General features: G+C 47.2%; 1 protein-coding gene across 2 annotated transcripts in view; it reads right to left on the reverse strand.

Moving 5' to 3' along the window:
- Positions 1-437: 437 nt before the first annotated feature.
- The window catches only part of LOC133350072 (mineralocorticoid receptor-like), a 125,412-nt gene continuing 106,823 nt past the window's right edge, over positions 438-19,026 (reverse strand). The window contains exons 7-9 of one of the 2 annotated variants that reach the window (XR_009756011.1): positions 17,811-17,965; positions 9,263-9,637; positions 438-3,698 (exon numbers count right to left, since the gene is read on the reverse strand). Coding sequence is in view for 1 of the 2 variants with exons in the window: in XM_061564065.1 (XP_061420049.1) it covers positions 3,637-3,698; positions 9,490-9,637; positions 17,811-17,965 (365 nt within the window). In the remaining variant the exon portion in view is untranslated. The remainder of the gene's footprint in view (positions 3,699-9,262; positions 9,638-17,810; positions 17,966-19,026) is intronic. The other variant, XM_061564065.1, reaches the window with a different exon arrangement.

The following is a 19,026-nucleotide window of genomic DNA, read 5'->3' on the forward strand; positions in this document are numbered from 1 at the left end:
TAAGGCCGCATGAAAATACGGAGTTTTGCGGATTAAAAATGTAAAATACACGTGTTACTTGGACGCTATTACTTAACGTGTATATGTATGTGTGAACTTCTTTCGCACCGTACGTAGCCAACCGTGCTTATCGGAGTTGCGCGACTGGTGTTGTAAAATCTAGGATGAGATCATTTGTTGTTTCGGGAGCAGTTGGGGTTAATAAATTAGGTTTTAAATATCCATCCTGACAGCTGGTCTTCTCGCGTTTTGGTGATAATTATAGCGATAATTAAATGAAGAAAAAATAACTTTGAAGCAGAATCAAACGCCAACATTGTTTCTGAACACATTTTGAGTTCAAACAAAACACGCGCACACACATAGCAGGGCAAAAAGATCTATATATACATAAAAAATAAACCAACAAAGAGAAATTCTGCAATTAGAAGTTTTGACAAATAGTTTACTGTATGCAGGCACAAAACAGCAGCTTGACAAAGTTGCTGTTTATTAGCAACACAAATAACCCCTCCGTTAATAAACACGAGACAAAGGCGAACAATAAACACAGGACACTACTACTGAGACATCCAAAGCATATCGAACACAATAAATCCATCTCAAAACGATGCGTTAAGAGCCTTGGAATTGTTTTTTTCTTGAAGGGCAAGACTCAAATTTACGCAAAGGTGCATAAACTTGGTTCGGCTTGTATACCACAGTTAAACGCAAACCGCCGTTGAGGTTGTGGGTCGGGGTTAGAGGTGGCAGCGGATTAGAAGTCGGATGCTGTTATCGGACAGCCCAAACATCTCGTCCCCCCCATTCTCAGTTTGGAATCTCCCTCATCGATTGGAACGTCCTCGGCCGGCAGAGCATGCGGCATGCAGATTTGAGCCATTCCATGTGTGCGCGCTGGGGAGGGAGGCGATGGGGGATTTTTTCCCCCACGACAGTTGTTGGACAGCCAGTGTTAGGCCGACGTGAGCATGAGGGCAGGCGAGCATGCAGCGAGTGTTGGTGTGGGCTAGCCGGGGGGGAGATTTTACACGAGTCGAAGTGCTCGCTGAATGACGATCACATCTTAGCGCCAAACGTGGCACGCTTTTGCGAAGAGCGCCATATGAATGGCGGATAGAACTGTTATGATGTGATAGTCCGTAGGTGTTGTAACAAAAATCAGATGGGTAAGAATACCGAGATTTTTAAATGAAGCTCACAAATGCCCTCCAACAAAGGTACTGCTTTGGCAATAAATGCATAAAGCTTCACCGTGATACGTGTTTAAATAAGTCGCACGTATCTTTTTAATTATTTTCTTAAGAGCTTTATGAAGATGACAGAAGACAAGAAGTTGCAAAAACTTAAGATTTATACCAGAAACTAAAAAAATGCCGATTTCCATTTTTTTAACCAAAAATAAATGCTTTACATAGAAGATTTAAAATATATATAGACAATCTCATTCACAGACAGAAAATACAAAAGCGTATTTTCTCGAAGTCCTACTTTACACACATTCCTCGTTTCATAATTATTCCTATCTCTGGAAATTAAGCGACTACGTCGTACCTTTGCAAGCACAGAGTACCACTTAGTTCCCAAACAAGTATCTGCAAATACCTGCCAACCTTTGAGTGTCGCAGTTGTAAAGGTACTGCTATATAGGAATAATACATTCAGGCACCAGTCTCTGGGCAACTAAGTTGCCTTTAAAAGGCAGAACAGCAAGTAGGATTCGGCCTTATCTTTGTAGTGTCGAAGCGTTGTCTCCAAGTATGCATGGACTCTCTCTGAGCACTCCAGTTTTCCTCCCACACATCACACATCACAAATAAAAACATTCAAAAGTTAACTTGGCCAAACATCCAAGAATTCGGATGAAACTAACTCTTGAAGACTGGTGGAGGATTTCCACGGGTAAACATTTTAAATGTATGTTTTATTATTATCATTATTTTTATATACAGTGACTTTATAAGTACTTTATGTTTCGATTTATAGCTTTCGTGACTGCAGGGATTCATCTTCTTGGTTCTTTCGGTAAAGTCACGTACTTTATGTTTGCAATCACACTCAAGAGAGGGGGGGTAAAATTTTGAGGTGCGCAGCCACATTTTTTTAATTTGCGGAGTCCTCTATGCAAATTTGTTTCTGGTGGTTATTAATTGCAGCATGGTGCCGCAGATAATTGGAATCACGGTGAAAATGGCTGTGGATAAGTGCAGTTCTACTGCACTGTCATTATCTAGAATCTACAAAACTCCTGGCTACTGATCTCAGTATTGTACCAAGTCTACTGTGTGCGCACTACTGTGCATCGGAAGGCTCCTGTCATCAGCCTACTCGGCATTTAAGCCACCTTGCTGAAGGGAGAAAAAACGACACAAAAAAACACCATGACTTTGTCCAACACGTGTTATGGGTGCCTCTTAAGACATAAATGAGATTGTCGGGGGTGTCCGACCATCCGCGACAGACCCCCAGTGGCTGAGTCCCAGCATAGGTGCTGTCTTCATTCCAAAGCGCACAAGAGTGCCCCTTGAGAGGCAAAGTAAACAGCACAGTGGCCTACGTCGGCTTGTGCTGCTGTGGAGCATTTATCCTACAGACCACTGTTCATAACAGAGTTCACCCTCCAAACCACACCGAGCAGATTTGACATCTTGTACCCATGACCTTTTCCGGGGACTGTGTGTGCGTGGGCGCGCGCGCGCACGCGGTTTCAAGTGAAGCCATCTCGCTGCTACGTCCCCGTCACCCCCTTGTGAGTGTGATCACTCTGTCCGTTACACCGGGGGTGGTAGGAACCAGGTAATGCGCGGTGACCGCGTGCTCGACCTTCTCCAAAGAAACACCCAGCTGCCACGACTCTCACTCGGGGTCGTGAAGGGGCCTTAAGGAAATTGCACTCGTCTGAAACACTGAATTTAAAAAAACACGCACAGGCGCCCGCACACACACACACAGCAGAAGAGTCTCTCCCTGTGTATGGTCCATACCTTTCGGAAGGAGATCGCATTTACAACGTTTGGAAAAGCCCGCAGGATACCGACGGCACGGAAGGTACCACGGCAATATACATTAAAGAGTACTAAACAGTCCACGAGCTGAACTACTGTACTGTGGGATAATGTGCGTGTATATACTGTATAAGTGCTAATTTACGGTCGCGAATGAACAATGATGTAATATGATTGCTTTCAATTATTATACAAATGCATGCTAATGAGAGCAGATTAAACCTCGGCTCTGTACATTCATTGGCAGAGTGCACACACACACACGCACGCACAAAAATACCGCATCGGCCATATACACTTGCTTGATAAGAGCGAGGCACTGGGCAGGGAAAGGGGTCCCCGGTGTGGGGTATTAGCAGCAAGCGCAATGCGCTGGAGACGGCGCCACCACCGCCGCCACCGCCGCCACCGCCGCCACCGCCGCCACCGCCGGCCGGCGTTGACGTCGACCATCGCAGCGCCCAAAAGAGAAAACGACCGCGGCCGTTTTACACTTCCCACGTCAAAAAGGTCCAGGGGATGCGGGCGACGATTCCGATGACAGCAGTGCTACAAAAGAAATTCCCTCGTGTGGCAACGAAAATAATAAAAATAAAACAAAGTTGGAACACCTCTTGCTCCTATGACTGCCTCAAGAGAGGCTGCGGTGATGCATGGGGTTTCGGGTCGGTGGCATCCACTGAGCGTCTTGACCTGGGCGAGGGGGGTGAGAGGCATCATATTTTAGAATGTGAATATCTCCTTTATAGGTCGGATATTGGACTACAACTTCGAGCTTGTTAAAAAAAAGAATTCTAGCAGGTCAACTCAACTTGTACTCTGAAGCATTTAATCTTTGGCTGCTATGGCCCATAAAACATTAAAATGCTTCCCAGCAGCAAATGTTGAGGAAGGCCCCCCCCCCCCCCCACATTGGAGTCTTCGTTGCGGAGGAACTAACGCCTCGAAGCATTTGGCCAGCAAGAATGAATATTCTTTGCTCACTCTTCAATTCGTGCCAGAGACCACATTAAACATTTTGGTCTCCACTAAATGAAACAGAGGGGAGAGGAGAAGAATAAACACGTCGTCGTCATTTTGATAGATAGTCAATTTTTGTCACGCTGGGTTTTTTTTAACATTTCAAATGAAAACAGAACTTCTCGTTTTTACTTGGCAGCAGATGAACATTTGACGATGTTTTTGACAGCAACAAAACCCTCGAGTATTAAGTATTTGGTGCAGGCAATTGGGACATTCAACCCTTTGCAGAAAATGATTTCCAACTGAGGGGAAATTCACAGAGGGGGCTTAACCTTTTAAGCTGAAATATCCGACAAAGCCAAATTATTTTTTTTTGTAACCGTGTCTGAAATGCAAACATTTTTATAAATTATGAAGCCCAGCCAACCGACACCTATGCCAGCCGGAAAAAATTATCTGGGCTGCAACCCTCGGAAAATTCTGCCAAACACCACAAACATTGCACCCAATTCGGGTCTGTAATGTTTTGCATCAAAGTCTCATAGAGTCTTTAAGACTTCCAAGACTTCACAGTTGTATCATCATTGTTTACACTTACAAAGCGAAAAGAGGGAAACTCAAAACACTCGAGGAACGAAAGAGAACGAGCGAAGTGACCAAAGACACGAAAATCAAACATCCAAAACTGTTAAGCCATCAAATTGATAGGGTCACACACGTGTCCTTAGATGCTAACACCTCCAGGAAAGGCACCTCAACAACAACATATGGGTGCATTCAAAGCCCACATTGAAGGTCACGATCTTTTTAATATCTGCAATGGAGATACTCCAGATTACTGCATTTTGGTGCGATTGTTGTTTTCAACACCTAATTCACACATTATGTACTGACAAATAAAAACCGCAACACCATCATCATCGCGCAGTTTGTCAAGACAGGGGACCTGACTGTGATGGTGATATGGTAATAATAATTGTGGGCGCTGTGGAAGAAAACTGGCAGATGAACCGGCTGTACCGGTCAGCTGTGTAGTTTCTCGCGGTTGTGCTGTGCGGCTCTCCGATGTGTTTTCAGGTTGTGCCATGCGTTGTTGTGCATGTCTGACGCTTTGCTCCAGGCTTCCAGCTCCACACTCTGGGATCATCTCCGCTTCCTGAAGAAGCTTCGATTACGTGGAGCAAGACGCAGGACATCGTTCCGAACAACATGTGGCGTAACCTGATGGACACGCGCTACAACCTTGGAGAAGGTGCACAGGGCCAAAGTTTCACGGGAGAGGTTAATTCCGCGCTCTCAAAATCTTTTACCGAAATCCACTGCTTCGCCGCAGCGGCGCAGAGATGGCGTGATCAGTGGCCTGTGTACTGCTTCATAAGTAACCGTTGCGTTAAATACTAACGGAGCGGAATTACGTAATAAATCCCGGTTTACGTCCAACAGCTGTCCCATTCCATAAAGAAGCCATGTGTGATCAGCGACTGTGGAGAAGGCTGTAAAATTCATTTGAATTGAGGCCTTTGTTTTATTGCTAGCATTGAGCACCAACAAAATTGATGCCCCTGCTCCTGGCCTGGGTATGTCTCGGCGCAGGTGAACAATAAAAAGCAAAGGCACAACTGAGGCTGCACTTAAACCACGGAGAGGAATGGGCAATGGCGATGTCAGTTGGGCTCTATATTTGCAGTCGTTATTTCTTGTAACTTGCCGAATACATTAAGGGAATACATTATATATATAAAAAAAAACTATATTTGAAAAGAGGTGTTAAAACAAAAACACTTGACCACAATCATCAACTAGCGTCACCAGTCGCCTGATGATGATGCTAGTTGTAATTACTGGCGAAAGGTCCTACTCAAATTTAAAATGCAGTGGATTTATTCTCCAACACACCGGTGCGCTGTACTAGTAACGAATTGGCATGTTCTGTTTAGGTGACAAACCTTACTGTCTGTGTCTGGTGGTGGCGAGTCTAACGACACATTTATATTTACGCAATCTAACCCAAAAACCCCCTCTATTATGGATAATATTGGTTGCGAAAGCTTACGTGTTACACTGGCAATAAATTGCCGTGGAATACATCTAAACAAAAACTTGCCCCCGGAAACAATTGTACCACGAGCACCAATTCCTCTGGCGATTTCATACGTGCCCTGACTTGTGTGTGCAGCGGTGAGCCTTGATGTTTATCGCGAAAGGGACTCGACTGCATACTGTAATTATTCAGATAATTTATTTTATAAGTCACAAAAAGTGCTTTTAGTCGATGTTGCTATGCCTTTCCAGATCATGTATGATAACAGCCACTGGTATATTGGACCATGCTATAATAAGAAGAAAAAAGAAACACTCCTAAAATTCAAGGCAAAAAATTAACAAAAATATCCCATTAATTACATGATCTTAAAAAGTGTCCAAATTCAGATTAACGTAACATCACCTGTTAATTTTACGAGCAAAAATAATTGGCACAAAATGAAAAAAAACCGTGCAAGGAATGAGATGGATACTCAGAAGAGAAGAGCATGGAGCGGCACGAGTCACTTCGTCGAGTTTTCTACAGCGGACGCACGGCACACCGCGTTAACCTTCGCGTCCGGGTACCTTAGTGCTGCGTTCTGCCCTCCACTTAGTTAAGAGCGTCAGGTATTGATGAGTCTTTCGACCAGACACACAACCAATTACGCTATCCGACTCTCAGTTCAGTGGTAAACAAAACCAGCTTCACCGAGCGTAATAAACCACCGGCTCAAAAAGCGGAGGGAGCACGCCGATTTCCCACGACCGCGGCGAAGCATGCCGGCCTGGTGCTCGGACCAGGCTTGCCGGCTCAGCACGTTTTCCCCACGGTACCGGAATGACCCGACTCCCAGTGAGCTTGGAAGACAGGCCTGGGAGTTCACGACCGCATTTTTTTCGTATCATAACCAAGTCGCGACGTCACGGGGTCAACGCAAACTGAATATTCGCGCAGCTCTGCGATGTCACCTGTTCAATTCAGTTTCCAGTCGTATTTGTGCAAAAAATGCTTGGTGGAAAATTACAAAAGTAACATTTTTTTAATTTATATTTAGAATAGTCTAACGTAACCCATGCCTGTATTTAACAAAGTGCATTTTTCTAGATCGCTCCTCGACCTTTGCGATAGCCATGGAGCGGTAGCGAGGAACCGAGCCTACCGAGCCGAATAGCTCACAGAGAACTGGGATGGGAAGCCGTGCCGTGCAGCTCATCCTGCACCAGAACTGGAGCCATGCAGTGCCCAGACGAAGCAAGTTTCCCCACACTGAGCCCACACTTTACAACAGCACAACCCCAGCGATGAACGCCGACCCCGCAATGGGTCAATGGGCCGCAAATAAAACGTATTAAAGGCCTCCACGTGTGTTTGCGACTCCCCTTGGTCCCATGATGCCACAATCCTTCGCACTCCGGCACATGAGCTAACCTCATCGCTCTCGTCCCACGGTGGTCGGTCTTCCTCTCGGGCAAGACACGTGGCGAACATTCCACCACCAGTCTCCACCACCCACAATCATCCCTTCTAGTGACGTGTCCTGACAATCCTGATGACTCTTTTTGACAGTCTGTTGCTCAGCATGGTTCCCAACATGCATCTCTCCATGCATCCTTGCTCACTTTTCGGCTCCTGTCCCAGTTACTTTGTCCGTGTTTCTGATCACAGCAGGTGATATAAACAGATTGAATAGTTTCCTCATTATGATATAATTCAATAATCCATAATCACTCCAACCTGCTCTCATTCCTTCTTGTTATTTCATAATTTATAACGCCAATAATTTTACCTGGATATGGATATTCTGTTGCATTTCCCAGTGGTGTTCCTCCAACAATTATTTTATTTTGTTTCGGCAAATTTGTTGTCCGTGAATTTAGTTTTGTGAATTTTTGCCTGGAGCCCAACTTCTCTTATTTTAAGTTCTTCAATAATTTCCTCGAGTTCGTGAATTAAGTTCTTAACTTACAAAACAAAGATTAGCGAAGTTCGTCTAACAACGAATGGGAGTATGGAAGGGTGAAAAGATTTAATAACTAGTAAACCACAAAGAGTAGCCCTTAGAATGCAAGACAGCACTATAGTAGACAACAGATACAATCATGAAACTAGTGGAGGCATTCAATGCAAATCGTCAAAGGCCAATAGACATATTTCTACTAGTGATCACATCCAACTATCAATCAGCTTCTAAAAATGACAATAAATACCAAATACCACTATGCCTGGCTTTTGTTTTATATGAAAATGCATTTAAGAAATTGTAAACTGATAGTCACCCAAAGCCCGAAAGTCCAAAGCCTTACTAATATTTATTGAACTTAATGAACCCATTTGTAGAGATGGATCATCTATGGCGAGATTGCGTGAAGAAAACAAGAAAAGACAAAGCAGAAGAGGAGTTAAGAAAGGAGAATCTCACGGCAAGAGAATTCACGACGACATTAGGAGACATTTTCTGAGAATTAAATTGGAAAAGGTATGATCCATCTCAGATTTTGCTGACAACATAGCCATTATCACATGCACCGCAAGGTGATATACAAACATGAAAGTAAACTACGCAGGCTTGGGTTATGTAAGGCTTGTCCAAACTAATATCCATTATTGTAATTTAACAAAAAATACACGGCCCTGAAGTTTCAACTACGCAAGGGACTGCACCGAGGACGAATCCAGTTACAACGGTGACTCCGTGACATCGCGACCGGCTCCGAGAACAACCCGCGTGAAAACCCGCGGCCCTCTCACAAAGGCCGCTTAACGCCGGGCCGGCTCGGCGAGGCTACCGGGGGGAACCACAAGGCTGAGCCCCGTTCGGCCCACTTTGTGATCCAAGCTGCCTCGCTTCCCGGCGGTCACAGAATCACGGCAACGAGAGACGTGGCAAACGGACGAAAGCGTTGCGTCGACAGCAGTCGCAGAAGGCGGGACCGTTCTGGGAGGGGAAGGTGGAAACGGGGCTGACCCACAGCGAGCGGATTCTCTCTAGGATGGCGTTGTCCAGCAAAACATTGACAGCTCTTGGGGACACCTGGAGGAGGATTGGCTATGGCGGCCGTCGAGGGGTAACCGTAAGGGGTTGACGTCAGCGGGGCTGGATGCGAGATGTGGCTTCTGGAGGCGGCCGCAGTGGGCGAATGGCGCAGGCGTGGCTACAGGAAAGCAGCTGTGTAAGGTAAAAAAAAAGTAAGAGTTTCGTGTGGGATGGTTGAGGCAGAGCTGTCCGGTGTCAACCAGAGCTGGGCTAGTGCAATGGGCAATCACAAACCTGCCACCGTAAGCCAGTTCAGGAATCAGGCCACACGCACACTCCACCCACGTAAAATCTCATTTGTAATCGGGCGTAAAAATCTCAAAGTGTGTGGCGGTCCAATTCCAAGGTCGCCCTTAAGGGGCAAGCGTCTGGTTACGTGTCGGCCCAGTCGGAGCCACGCTCGTCGGGCACGACGACGACGACGCCACGGGGGCAGCCCACGTGCCGTCACACTCGCTTGCCGTGGAAGAGCAGCGGCTTGGCCATGCCGGCGAGCACGCGGGGCAGCTGGGCGTTGATCATCTCCGACATCATCTCGGGGAACTCCACGGATAGCGTCTGCGACTGCACGAAGGTGTGGAAGCAGAACTGCAGCATGCCGCCCACCAGCTGGGGACAAAGACGAAGATACCCTGTATAGCCTTGACGGACTGTTGGGGCAAGTGCTGTTAGCGAGCACTGGCTGGGAACCAACACGCGAGCGCGCATAAAGCAAACGCGCGCGCACATGAACACAATCCAGACATGCATAAACAAAAACGGTGCACACAAAGCAAACACACAAAGACAAACACGCGCATACACACCATACGTGCGTACACACATGCACAAATCAAACACGCGCATACACACCATACGTGCGTACACACACGCACAAATCAAACACGCGCATACACACCATACGTGCGTACACACACGCACAAATCAAACACGCGCATACACACCATACGTACGTACACACACGCACAAATCAAACACGCGCATACACACCATACTGCGTACACACACGTACAAATCAAACACGTGCAAAAGGCAAACATGAGCACACACACAAACCATACACGGACGTATCGACACACACCAAACAACAGATGGATACACACGTGCAAAACCCAAACATGCACATTTACACACATGTCAAATATGCACGCACACACAAACACGCTAAATACGCATGAAAAACACGCGTCAAATATGCACACACATAATGTCCACACACAGACCACACACGTATGTTAGGAATACACCTACAATTTGGAGTTTACATCGAATCTCAACAATGCAGCTGCATCTCAAGATGTTGTACAGAAAGTAGGACAGCCGCATCACGAGGGTCTGCGTTTCTATTCGAGGTACAGGCAGAAGGGAAGGTCTTGAGGCTTTACGTGAACAGGGGCAGGGAGTCGGTAGCACAGATGGCCAGGTGGAGGGAGTATTCTTTGGTTCTTTCAGTAAAGGCACGTATCAAGATAAAATAATAAATTAAATTAAATACTAGCATACGACGTTTCGATTGCAACACAAGCAATCATCATCAGGTATCAATTAAATAGAAACACAAATCTAGTAACATAACAGTCAACACCCTACCTGGTTGATTACGTTCTTCCTGAGAATGCTAAATTTGAGAGAGAGATAAAACACAGAGCCAGAGACATATAGACAGACATATAAGCAGACAGATATCACAGAGATACATAGAGAGAGAACAAACATAGGCACAAAGAGAAATCACGTCTCTGTGTGTCGAGGCCTTAAATAGCTCCAAATTAAGTTTCAGGTAGAGGGAGTTCCAGACTACATGGGCAGCAGCAGAGAAGGAGTGACCTCCCGCTGACTGGAGGATTTGACAGAAGGCCTCGGTCGTCGAGTGCGTGGGGAGGAGGAGTAGGAGGAGAAGAGTGAGTTGAGAGCAGAGGAGGGGGAGAGATGTGAAAGTCCATGGTGGATGTTGAAGATGGTGAGGTCAAGCTTGAATTTCAATCGGAATTATATGATGATCCAGTGGAGGAGTGTGAGGGTTTGGGGGCGTTGTGGTCTCGCTGACAGGAGCGGGTCACGAGGTTTCAATGGGATCCTGGATGTTCGTGATTGAATGCCAATCTGCACAAGTGTGGGGGGAAATTTCGCAATCGATATTGCTTATGAGAAACTCAGATTTTGCCAACCATATTAGTCGATCAAGTGATGTAATGGGTTCAAGAGCACAAAATGTTCAAAGTTGACATTAAGAGAACTTTTTATACAATAAAATCATGTTAGTATGACATTACAATCATATTTTTCCTCACGAAAACCTTAATGAGTCTCCAAGCCTCATATTCTGGAATGGCCATTCAGTGTTCTGCCAATTTCCTCATATTTGCAAGTAATTTTGCAAATATGAGGAAAGTGGTCATGCCCAGAGACAAACCATGTGTGCAGACTGCACTTCCTCAGGTGTGTGTGCACGTGTGACTGACTACATGAGGGACATGCACTGATGTTGTTGACCGTTGCATAATAAAGTATAAACTACTACGACATGTACATCATGCGGTAGCCTTACAAGAAACCTACATGATTAAGGTGGTCTACAAAATGTTCTATTATCTCCTCGTGTGCATATGTGTGTGTGGTGTGCAGCTTGCATCTGAGGTTGGCTTCCCACCCCCTCCTTCTGTATCTGAGGAGAAACGGCTCAAACAGCTGCCATGTCTGCGCAAGGTATCTAGCGAATATCTTCTCAGAAATCCCAGCTGACAGAGGAAGTGTTCTAGCCAGGTGAGCGAAAGTGGCGAGTGCCTTACTTGCCGCACCTCCGATTAGCACGGCTGGCTACGTGCGGTGCGATAGAAGTTCAACGTACGGACATTGCCAACGACATATCGCACCCACTTAGAATGAAAAGGCTTACCGCAGCCTCCGCTCAAGAGGTTCCCAGAGGCGTTCGTCGCTGCAAGAACGAGTGGCAGCCATGCGTTTCCGGGGACGTCACGAATTAATTCCGTCAAAAGAGTAACTTGCAGCAACCATTGCAATTAACAAACTGAAGGAGAAGAATATAAATCTGTTCTCCGACTCCAAAAGATCAGGTCTGCCAATTTGCTGAGCATTTCCTCGAGGAAGGGGGAAGCCCCTCAACCCAAACGGTGTAACGGGGCAAGGGGAGGTTGACCCTTCATGGACCGCAGATCGTCAAATGCTGGAGAAGGTAGCTGCACCCTGAGCGTGGCTCGTATGTACGTACGTTGAACTTCTGTCGCACCGTACGTAGCCAAACGTGCTAATCGGAGGTACGGGGGAAGGACAACAAACTAAACACGAAAAAGCAGTTCTCAAGAAATGAGTTTCAATCTCGATTATTTAAAAGTACGTAGCTCCAGTAGCTTCCTAATATCGGAAAGAAGAGCGTTCCTGGAGGGCCACAGAAGCGCATTTGATGTGCTGTTTGCAGAGTATGTGCGAAGAACGATCCGAGGTTAGATAAAGCGCGGGGCAAATATGACTTCCTGTTGAGGCAGGGTGGCGATTTTGTGCAGGCTGATCTGTATCATATTACAGCTGGCTGGTTGCTTCAAGCTTGTGAGGATGCCCTGGTGGTCCCCTCTGTAAGACAGGGGTACCTGACCAGGGCATCTCCCTCCTCAGTGTGCCAGGAAAGGTCAAATATAATTTGAGAACGCTTTGCTTCGGAATGGAAAGGTTACGGTGTTGGAGCCCCAGTGTCGTTTAAAGCAGAGCTGGTCCTGCATGTATGCCATATTCTCTGTCTGTCTGCTACGGCAGAGGTGTCAAGACTTCAGCAGAACCTACATCTCTACTTTATTGACGTAGTTAAGACCTAAGATACAATCAAGAGGCAATGTGCTCTGGTTGTGATTCATGCTTTGGGACTCCCTGAAGGTAAGCAGGGCCAGGTAAAGCTGCATGACCATGAATTAGACTCATTCTATGTTCACCTTAGTGCAACAGTGATGTCCTCTGTCTCCTACACTATTTAGCATTTTTTTTAAAGCCTTCCACGGCTGTATCAGTTGAATTTTGCATCTGATAGAAACAAAGTGTACAGTCAAGCGGGTTGTTCGGCCAGATGAAGGGGGCTCAACGGACATGAAGATATCAGGTGACAGCAAGGCTTAGAGATGAGTGGATTGGCTGATGACTGGCACCCGTGGTCTCAAGATCGGTCTCTGTGGAGGATGCTCGTGAAGGATGCTACTGGCGCACTTGGCAGCAGCCGCCCTCTATCAGCAAACTACGACAGGGGAGCGATGCTCACATCAATTATCAGAGCGCCAGAAAGCTCAAACACAGCGATTTGGCACAAAATTGGGGTTTGCAATTGGTGCATCTGCCAGTACTCGCAGTCAGCTAACCCACAATTCCTGGGTCTCTCCCGTGAATTCTTGTCGGGGAGCCTTTGACACTTCACGTGGCCTCAAAGTGCACCTAGTCTGGCATTGTGGTGATGTGACCACCACTCAATGGTGAATGACAACTACTGTTGTTACTGCTTGCGCAGGTGCAAGTGTGCGTGTGTGTGGATGTGTGGGGAGTGGTGGTGCAGCGGTTATAACGCAGCTGTGCTATGAACCCACCGACCTATGATGAAAATCTGAAGTGGTTCTTGGCCTCTTCTAGGTCGATTTAGCCTGAAATCAGTAACTGGTGCAGTGTGTAAACATCAGTATTGGGGAGACAAACGCGGCGGGATGTGGTGCTGGCCACACTCCTCACTCGTGCGCCATGCTGGACTTCATAGGTGTGCACACACAGCACTTGCCCTAACAGCCTGTTAACTGCTATACGGGGAATCTTTGTCTTTGTGTGTGTGTGTGCAACAAAATTGTGTATCAAAGCTCCCAACGTTGTGGTGACATTTTCTTCGCTTCTGGTTACCAAACTTCAAGGGTGGTTGCCCTGCTGGGGAAGGTAGCATCGCTTGCTAATGAATCCAAAGGTTAAAGAACTATTTGTTTGAAGGCGACCTTATAGACTGAGCTGGCATTGAACTTTCAGTATGACAAGTCGGGTAAAGATTTACCGCTTGCAGGCTCTTTTGCTTGATCAAAATCACTTTGAAGGGAGCCGGCGAGTGGGGAATATGAATAATGCTTTGACCCTTGCAACAAAAGTGGGCTCGGGTTTTTTAAGCTTTGGCCTGCAGACAATTAATTAGAAGAAACAAATTTATATGGCTGCAACTTTGATGAATCAAAAGAAAATTGGTAATAAAAAAAACTTCAAAGGTGATGGGTTTTTAAATGTTGTTTTTTAATATATTCCACTGCCTTAATCTTGTCCCTCGTGAGTAAAGTGCAAGGGGTAAATTATCATTAATGATGTATTACAGACAACAATTGATGTTTGCATATGTATGTGTATATTTATGTATGTGTATATTTATGTATGTGTATATTTATTTGGCCCATGATGCTTAATTGTATACAATCAATTCATAAGCCCGCAATCCATGCATTGAATTGTGTGTGTAAGAATCGAGGAACTACCATTCATGCAAATTATACCACTACACAGTAACACTGTACTTGGACTGATGGCAGTGAATGAGATATGACCGATCTTAAAAAACCAAAGAAGAGATATGACCGATGAGACAAAAGCAGACGAGACAGACAGACAAGGCAAATGGGACAGAAAAAACTGGAAAGAAAATAAGAGATTTTACATTAAACAATGAACCTGGAGCCATGGCGATTCATCTAACAACGAGGGCAAGTCGGGGGAGGCTGTGGCCATTCATTAAGATGCCTGAATTGACGCAGCAAGTTGTACACTGAACTTCTTTCGCACCGTACGTAGCCAACCGTGCTAATCGGAGGTGCGATGTGCGTTGAGTTCCCAACTTCGGCATACAAATCAAATGAGATCCAATTCAATGTGAAAAAAATATCTGGGCAAAAATAAACGAGCTTGGAAAAGGGTGGCTAAATTGAATTGAATTACTAACAAATGAATTGTGCATCAATCACCGATTAGACAAACTGAACTCTAATAAGATACCCATATCCAAGACGACCCATAATGGATAGTGATGCAATTGGTTGGCAAATTCACAATGATGAAATAACCATTTAAGGACCCCTAAATGAAATCTGCAAATTGTTTTCAGAAAGGATTGGAAAGGAAGAGCGCGACAACAATCACATTGAGTGGCGGCTGCTGATTCGTAGCCCTGCTGCGATTGCCACGGAACCGAGAGAAAGCGGATTGCACGAGCTCATTCTGCAAGCAGTTGCGCGGAGGTTTTAATGCGCGTTTTATAGACCATTGAAATGCTCATGAAAGTTTGGTGGACAAGAGCATCCAGCGGGCAGGATCAGATTAAGTGGTGAATCAGAGGCGCTGAAGGATGTTGTTGAATTCCATTAAAGCCATATGTCCTTGCTTGTGTTTTTGACATTCCACGTTCAAATGTTTTCCAAACAATGCCCAGGATCCGTGTTTTGTAGCCTTTTTTGGGCTGATGAATGTGGAACCATCACCCTTAGCAATTTGCAGACGCTTCCTAATGAGCAACGACGGTGCTGCACCTTGTTCACAACATATATATACACACATATATATACATATATATACACACACACAGACCCCATTATCACATGCCACTGATGTTAGGAATAGCCAGGTGTTAAACTCAGATCGCTGAGTTTGTAGTGCAGTGCACGAACCATGACCCCACTTACACAGAGACCAACACACACACAACAACAACCGCCATTCGCCACTAAGTGGCGGTGACGTCACCACGACGCTTGTGCCAGGCTATGTGCACGCTGAGGCCACGTGAAGTGTCGAACGCCCGCTTGCAGGAGGTCACGGGACAGACCCAGTTGCCACGGGTCGACTGACTGAGATGACTGGCTGATGCACCACCTGTGCCCCCTACTGTGCCAACTTTCTGTGCTTTAGCCACCCGGCGCTCCGCTTGTTGTTGTGAGCATCGCTCTTCGTTGTTATTGGCGGGCGACTGCCTTCAACTGTCCAGCGGCGTCCTTCACGAGCCTCCTCCACAGAGGCCAATCTTGACACCGCTGGTACCAGTCATCGGCAAGTCCACTCAGCTCCACATCCTCCTGTACCACATCACTCCATCTCTTCTCTAGTCCATGCCTTACCCGTTTAGCCCCCTCTGTCCGGCCGAACAAAAGCTGTTTAGGAATGCGATGGCTGGGCATGCGGATGACATGACCCAGCCAACGCAGCCTTGCCTGCCGGAAGAGCTGGCCGATGGGACTTTGTCCAGATCTTTCAAGGATTTGTGAGCTCCTCACACAATCCAGCCTGGTTAAACCCAGGATGGATCGTAGGCAGAACAGCCGAAATGTTTCTAACCAACGAAGATTTTCCATTAGGGGGGTCCACGTTTAGCAAGGGTAGAGAAGGGAGGGAATGACCGTGGCCGAGAAGACCTGAAACTTCGTGCGGAGCAACAGACCAGGTAGCTTCCACACAGCGTTACGCAACCGATGAAAAGATAATGCCGCTCGACTGATTCGGAGTGAGACCTCTGCTGTGAAACCGGAGCCGGTCATGAGCATACTGCCCAGGTATGGGAAACTCTCCACTCTCTCCACAACTGCCCCATCACCAATTGGGAGTTGTAGGGGTGGAGTGTCCAATCGTTCAAAATACCCAAGCAGGTGTTTAGTTTTGGTGGGGCTGATGGTAGGACCCCCACCTCTTAGTGGCAAGCTCCAGGTTCAGCAGACGTGGTTTTGTGGTAATTAATTGAAGGTGGAGGGGTTATCAGCCCCTCACACCCATCCAGAGCCTCTATTTGGCCAATATGGTGGTTACAAATGCCATTTAGGGAATGGCCAATCTAAATTGACCCTCCCCCCCATGTTACTACTCACCACAGCGTTGCCGTCCGGCACCAACGAGGAAGTAGGGGTTTTTTTGCCGGACAACACACACACAAGCACTCACATGCAAAAAGACAAAGATCCCCCATATAGCCTTAACAGACTGTTGGGGCAAGTGCTGTTAGCGAGCACCTATGAAGGCTGGCACGGCACACGAGGGGGTGGGTGGCCAGCACCACACCTTTGTCTCCCCAGTTCTGATATTTAAACATCCCGCTCCAGGTATTCATATTGAAGTTATGTCAACCGAGGGGAGGCACAGGATCGGTTCAAATGTTTGCTGTCACTTTTATTGGTCATAAGCTGGATTCAAACTCGGATCGCTAAGTTTGTCATGCAGTGCGCTAACCACTATACTACCACTCGCCAATACACACACACGCAAGCACACAGACGCACAAACACATAGACGCACAAACACACAGACGCACAAACACACAGACGCACGCAAGCACACAGACGCACAAACACACAGACGCACAAACACACACAGACGCACAAACACACACACACACGCAAACAAACAGATGCTCAAACACACAGACGCACAAACACACAGACGCACAAACACACAGACGCACGCAAGCACACAGACGCACAAACACACAGACGCACAAACACACACAGACGCACAAACACACACACACACGCAAACAAACAGATGCTCAAACACACAGACGCACAAACACACAGACGCACAAACACACAGACGCACAAACACACAGACGCACGCAAGCACACAGACGCACAAACACACAGATGCACAAACACACACATGCACGCAAACACACAGACGCACAAACACACAGACGCACAAACACACAAACGCACAAACACACAGAGGTGTGCGCACTCGCAGAGAGATGGACGAGTAGACAAAGACGAACACGACTCCAAAACCGACCCCTTACATCATGCATGGAGTCGAGCATCTTGGTGAGCTGGTAGAATCTCTTCCAGCCGTCGGCCGTGTTGTTCTTGCTGATGACCACCTTGTTGAGCTCCCGGATGTAGTTCATGCGCATCTCGTTGAAGAACGCCTGCGTCTTGAGGCCCTCCTGGGGGACTGCGTCACAGGGCGGGCGCCGCGTCACGTTGCGCCATCTGCGCCACCACCACCAACCACCACCACCAACCACTAACCACCACTAACCGCTAACCACCACTAACCACTAACCACCACCAACCACTAACCACCACTAACCACTAACCACCACTAACCACTAACCACCACCAACCGCTACCAACCACCACCAACCGCCACCAACCACCACCATCCACCACCAACCACCACCAACCGCCACCAACTGCCACCAGCCACCAACCACCAACCACCTACCACCAACACCAACCACCACCAACCACCAACAACCACCACCAACCACTAACCACCACCAACCCCCACCAACCGCCACTAGCCACCAACCACCTACCACCACCAACCGCCACCAACCACCTACCACCACCAACCACCACAACCACCAACCACCACAACCACCACCACCAACCACCACCAACACCACCACCAACAACTACCAACCACCACCATCAACTACCACCAACCACCAACAACCACTAACCACCACCACCAACCGCCACCAACCACCACCAACCGCCACCAACAACCGCCACCCACCACCAACCACCATCACCACCACCAACCACCAACCACCAACCACCACCAACCACCACAACCACCAACCACCACCAACCACTCTCACGGCTACACAGCATCAGCAACTCTGGGCACGTGACAAGCGGTGGCCACGGTATGCACCGGCGCGCGTTTCCGGCCAGAGTGACGGAGCGCTACGGCGTGCCAGGAAAACGACAACTAAATAAACGTCATTGTGGTGCTGGCATCGTGACGGACCATCGCCCGCCAAATGAGATTTGCAACTCCGGGATATCCGTGACGTGAGCGGAATGTTTCAGGTACTGTTTTAAATGCGCCACAATACCGTTACGTAGTGTATAACGTACATTCAACGCACGGGAATGCACTGTGGAGTACGCAGAATTCGCGAGGTTGCGAGTTCAAATCCTCATCGTGGGCCGACTCAGCCCATCATCCCTCAGGGGATGATGGCATGAGGAGTAGCTCTGTGCGTGGGAGTCAACTGTGGC

The sequence above is a fragment of the Lethenteron reissneri genome, chromosome 32 (assembly GCF_015708825.2).
Source record: "Lethenteron reissneri isolate LAM-NWPU_2019-01 chromosome 32, ASM1570882v1, whole genome shotgun sequence".
Taxonomy (NCBI): Eukaryota; Metazoa; Chordata; class Hyperoartia; order Petromyzontiformes; family Petromyzontidae; genus Lethenteron; species Lethenteron reissneri.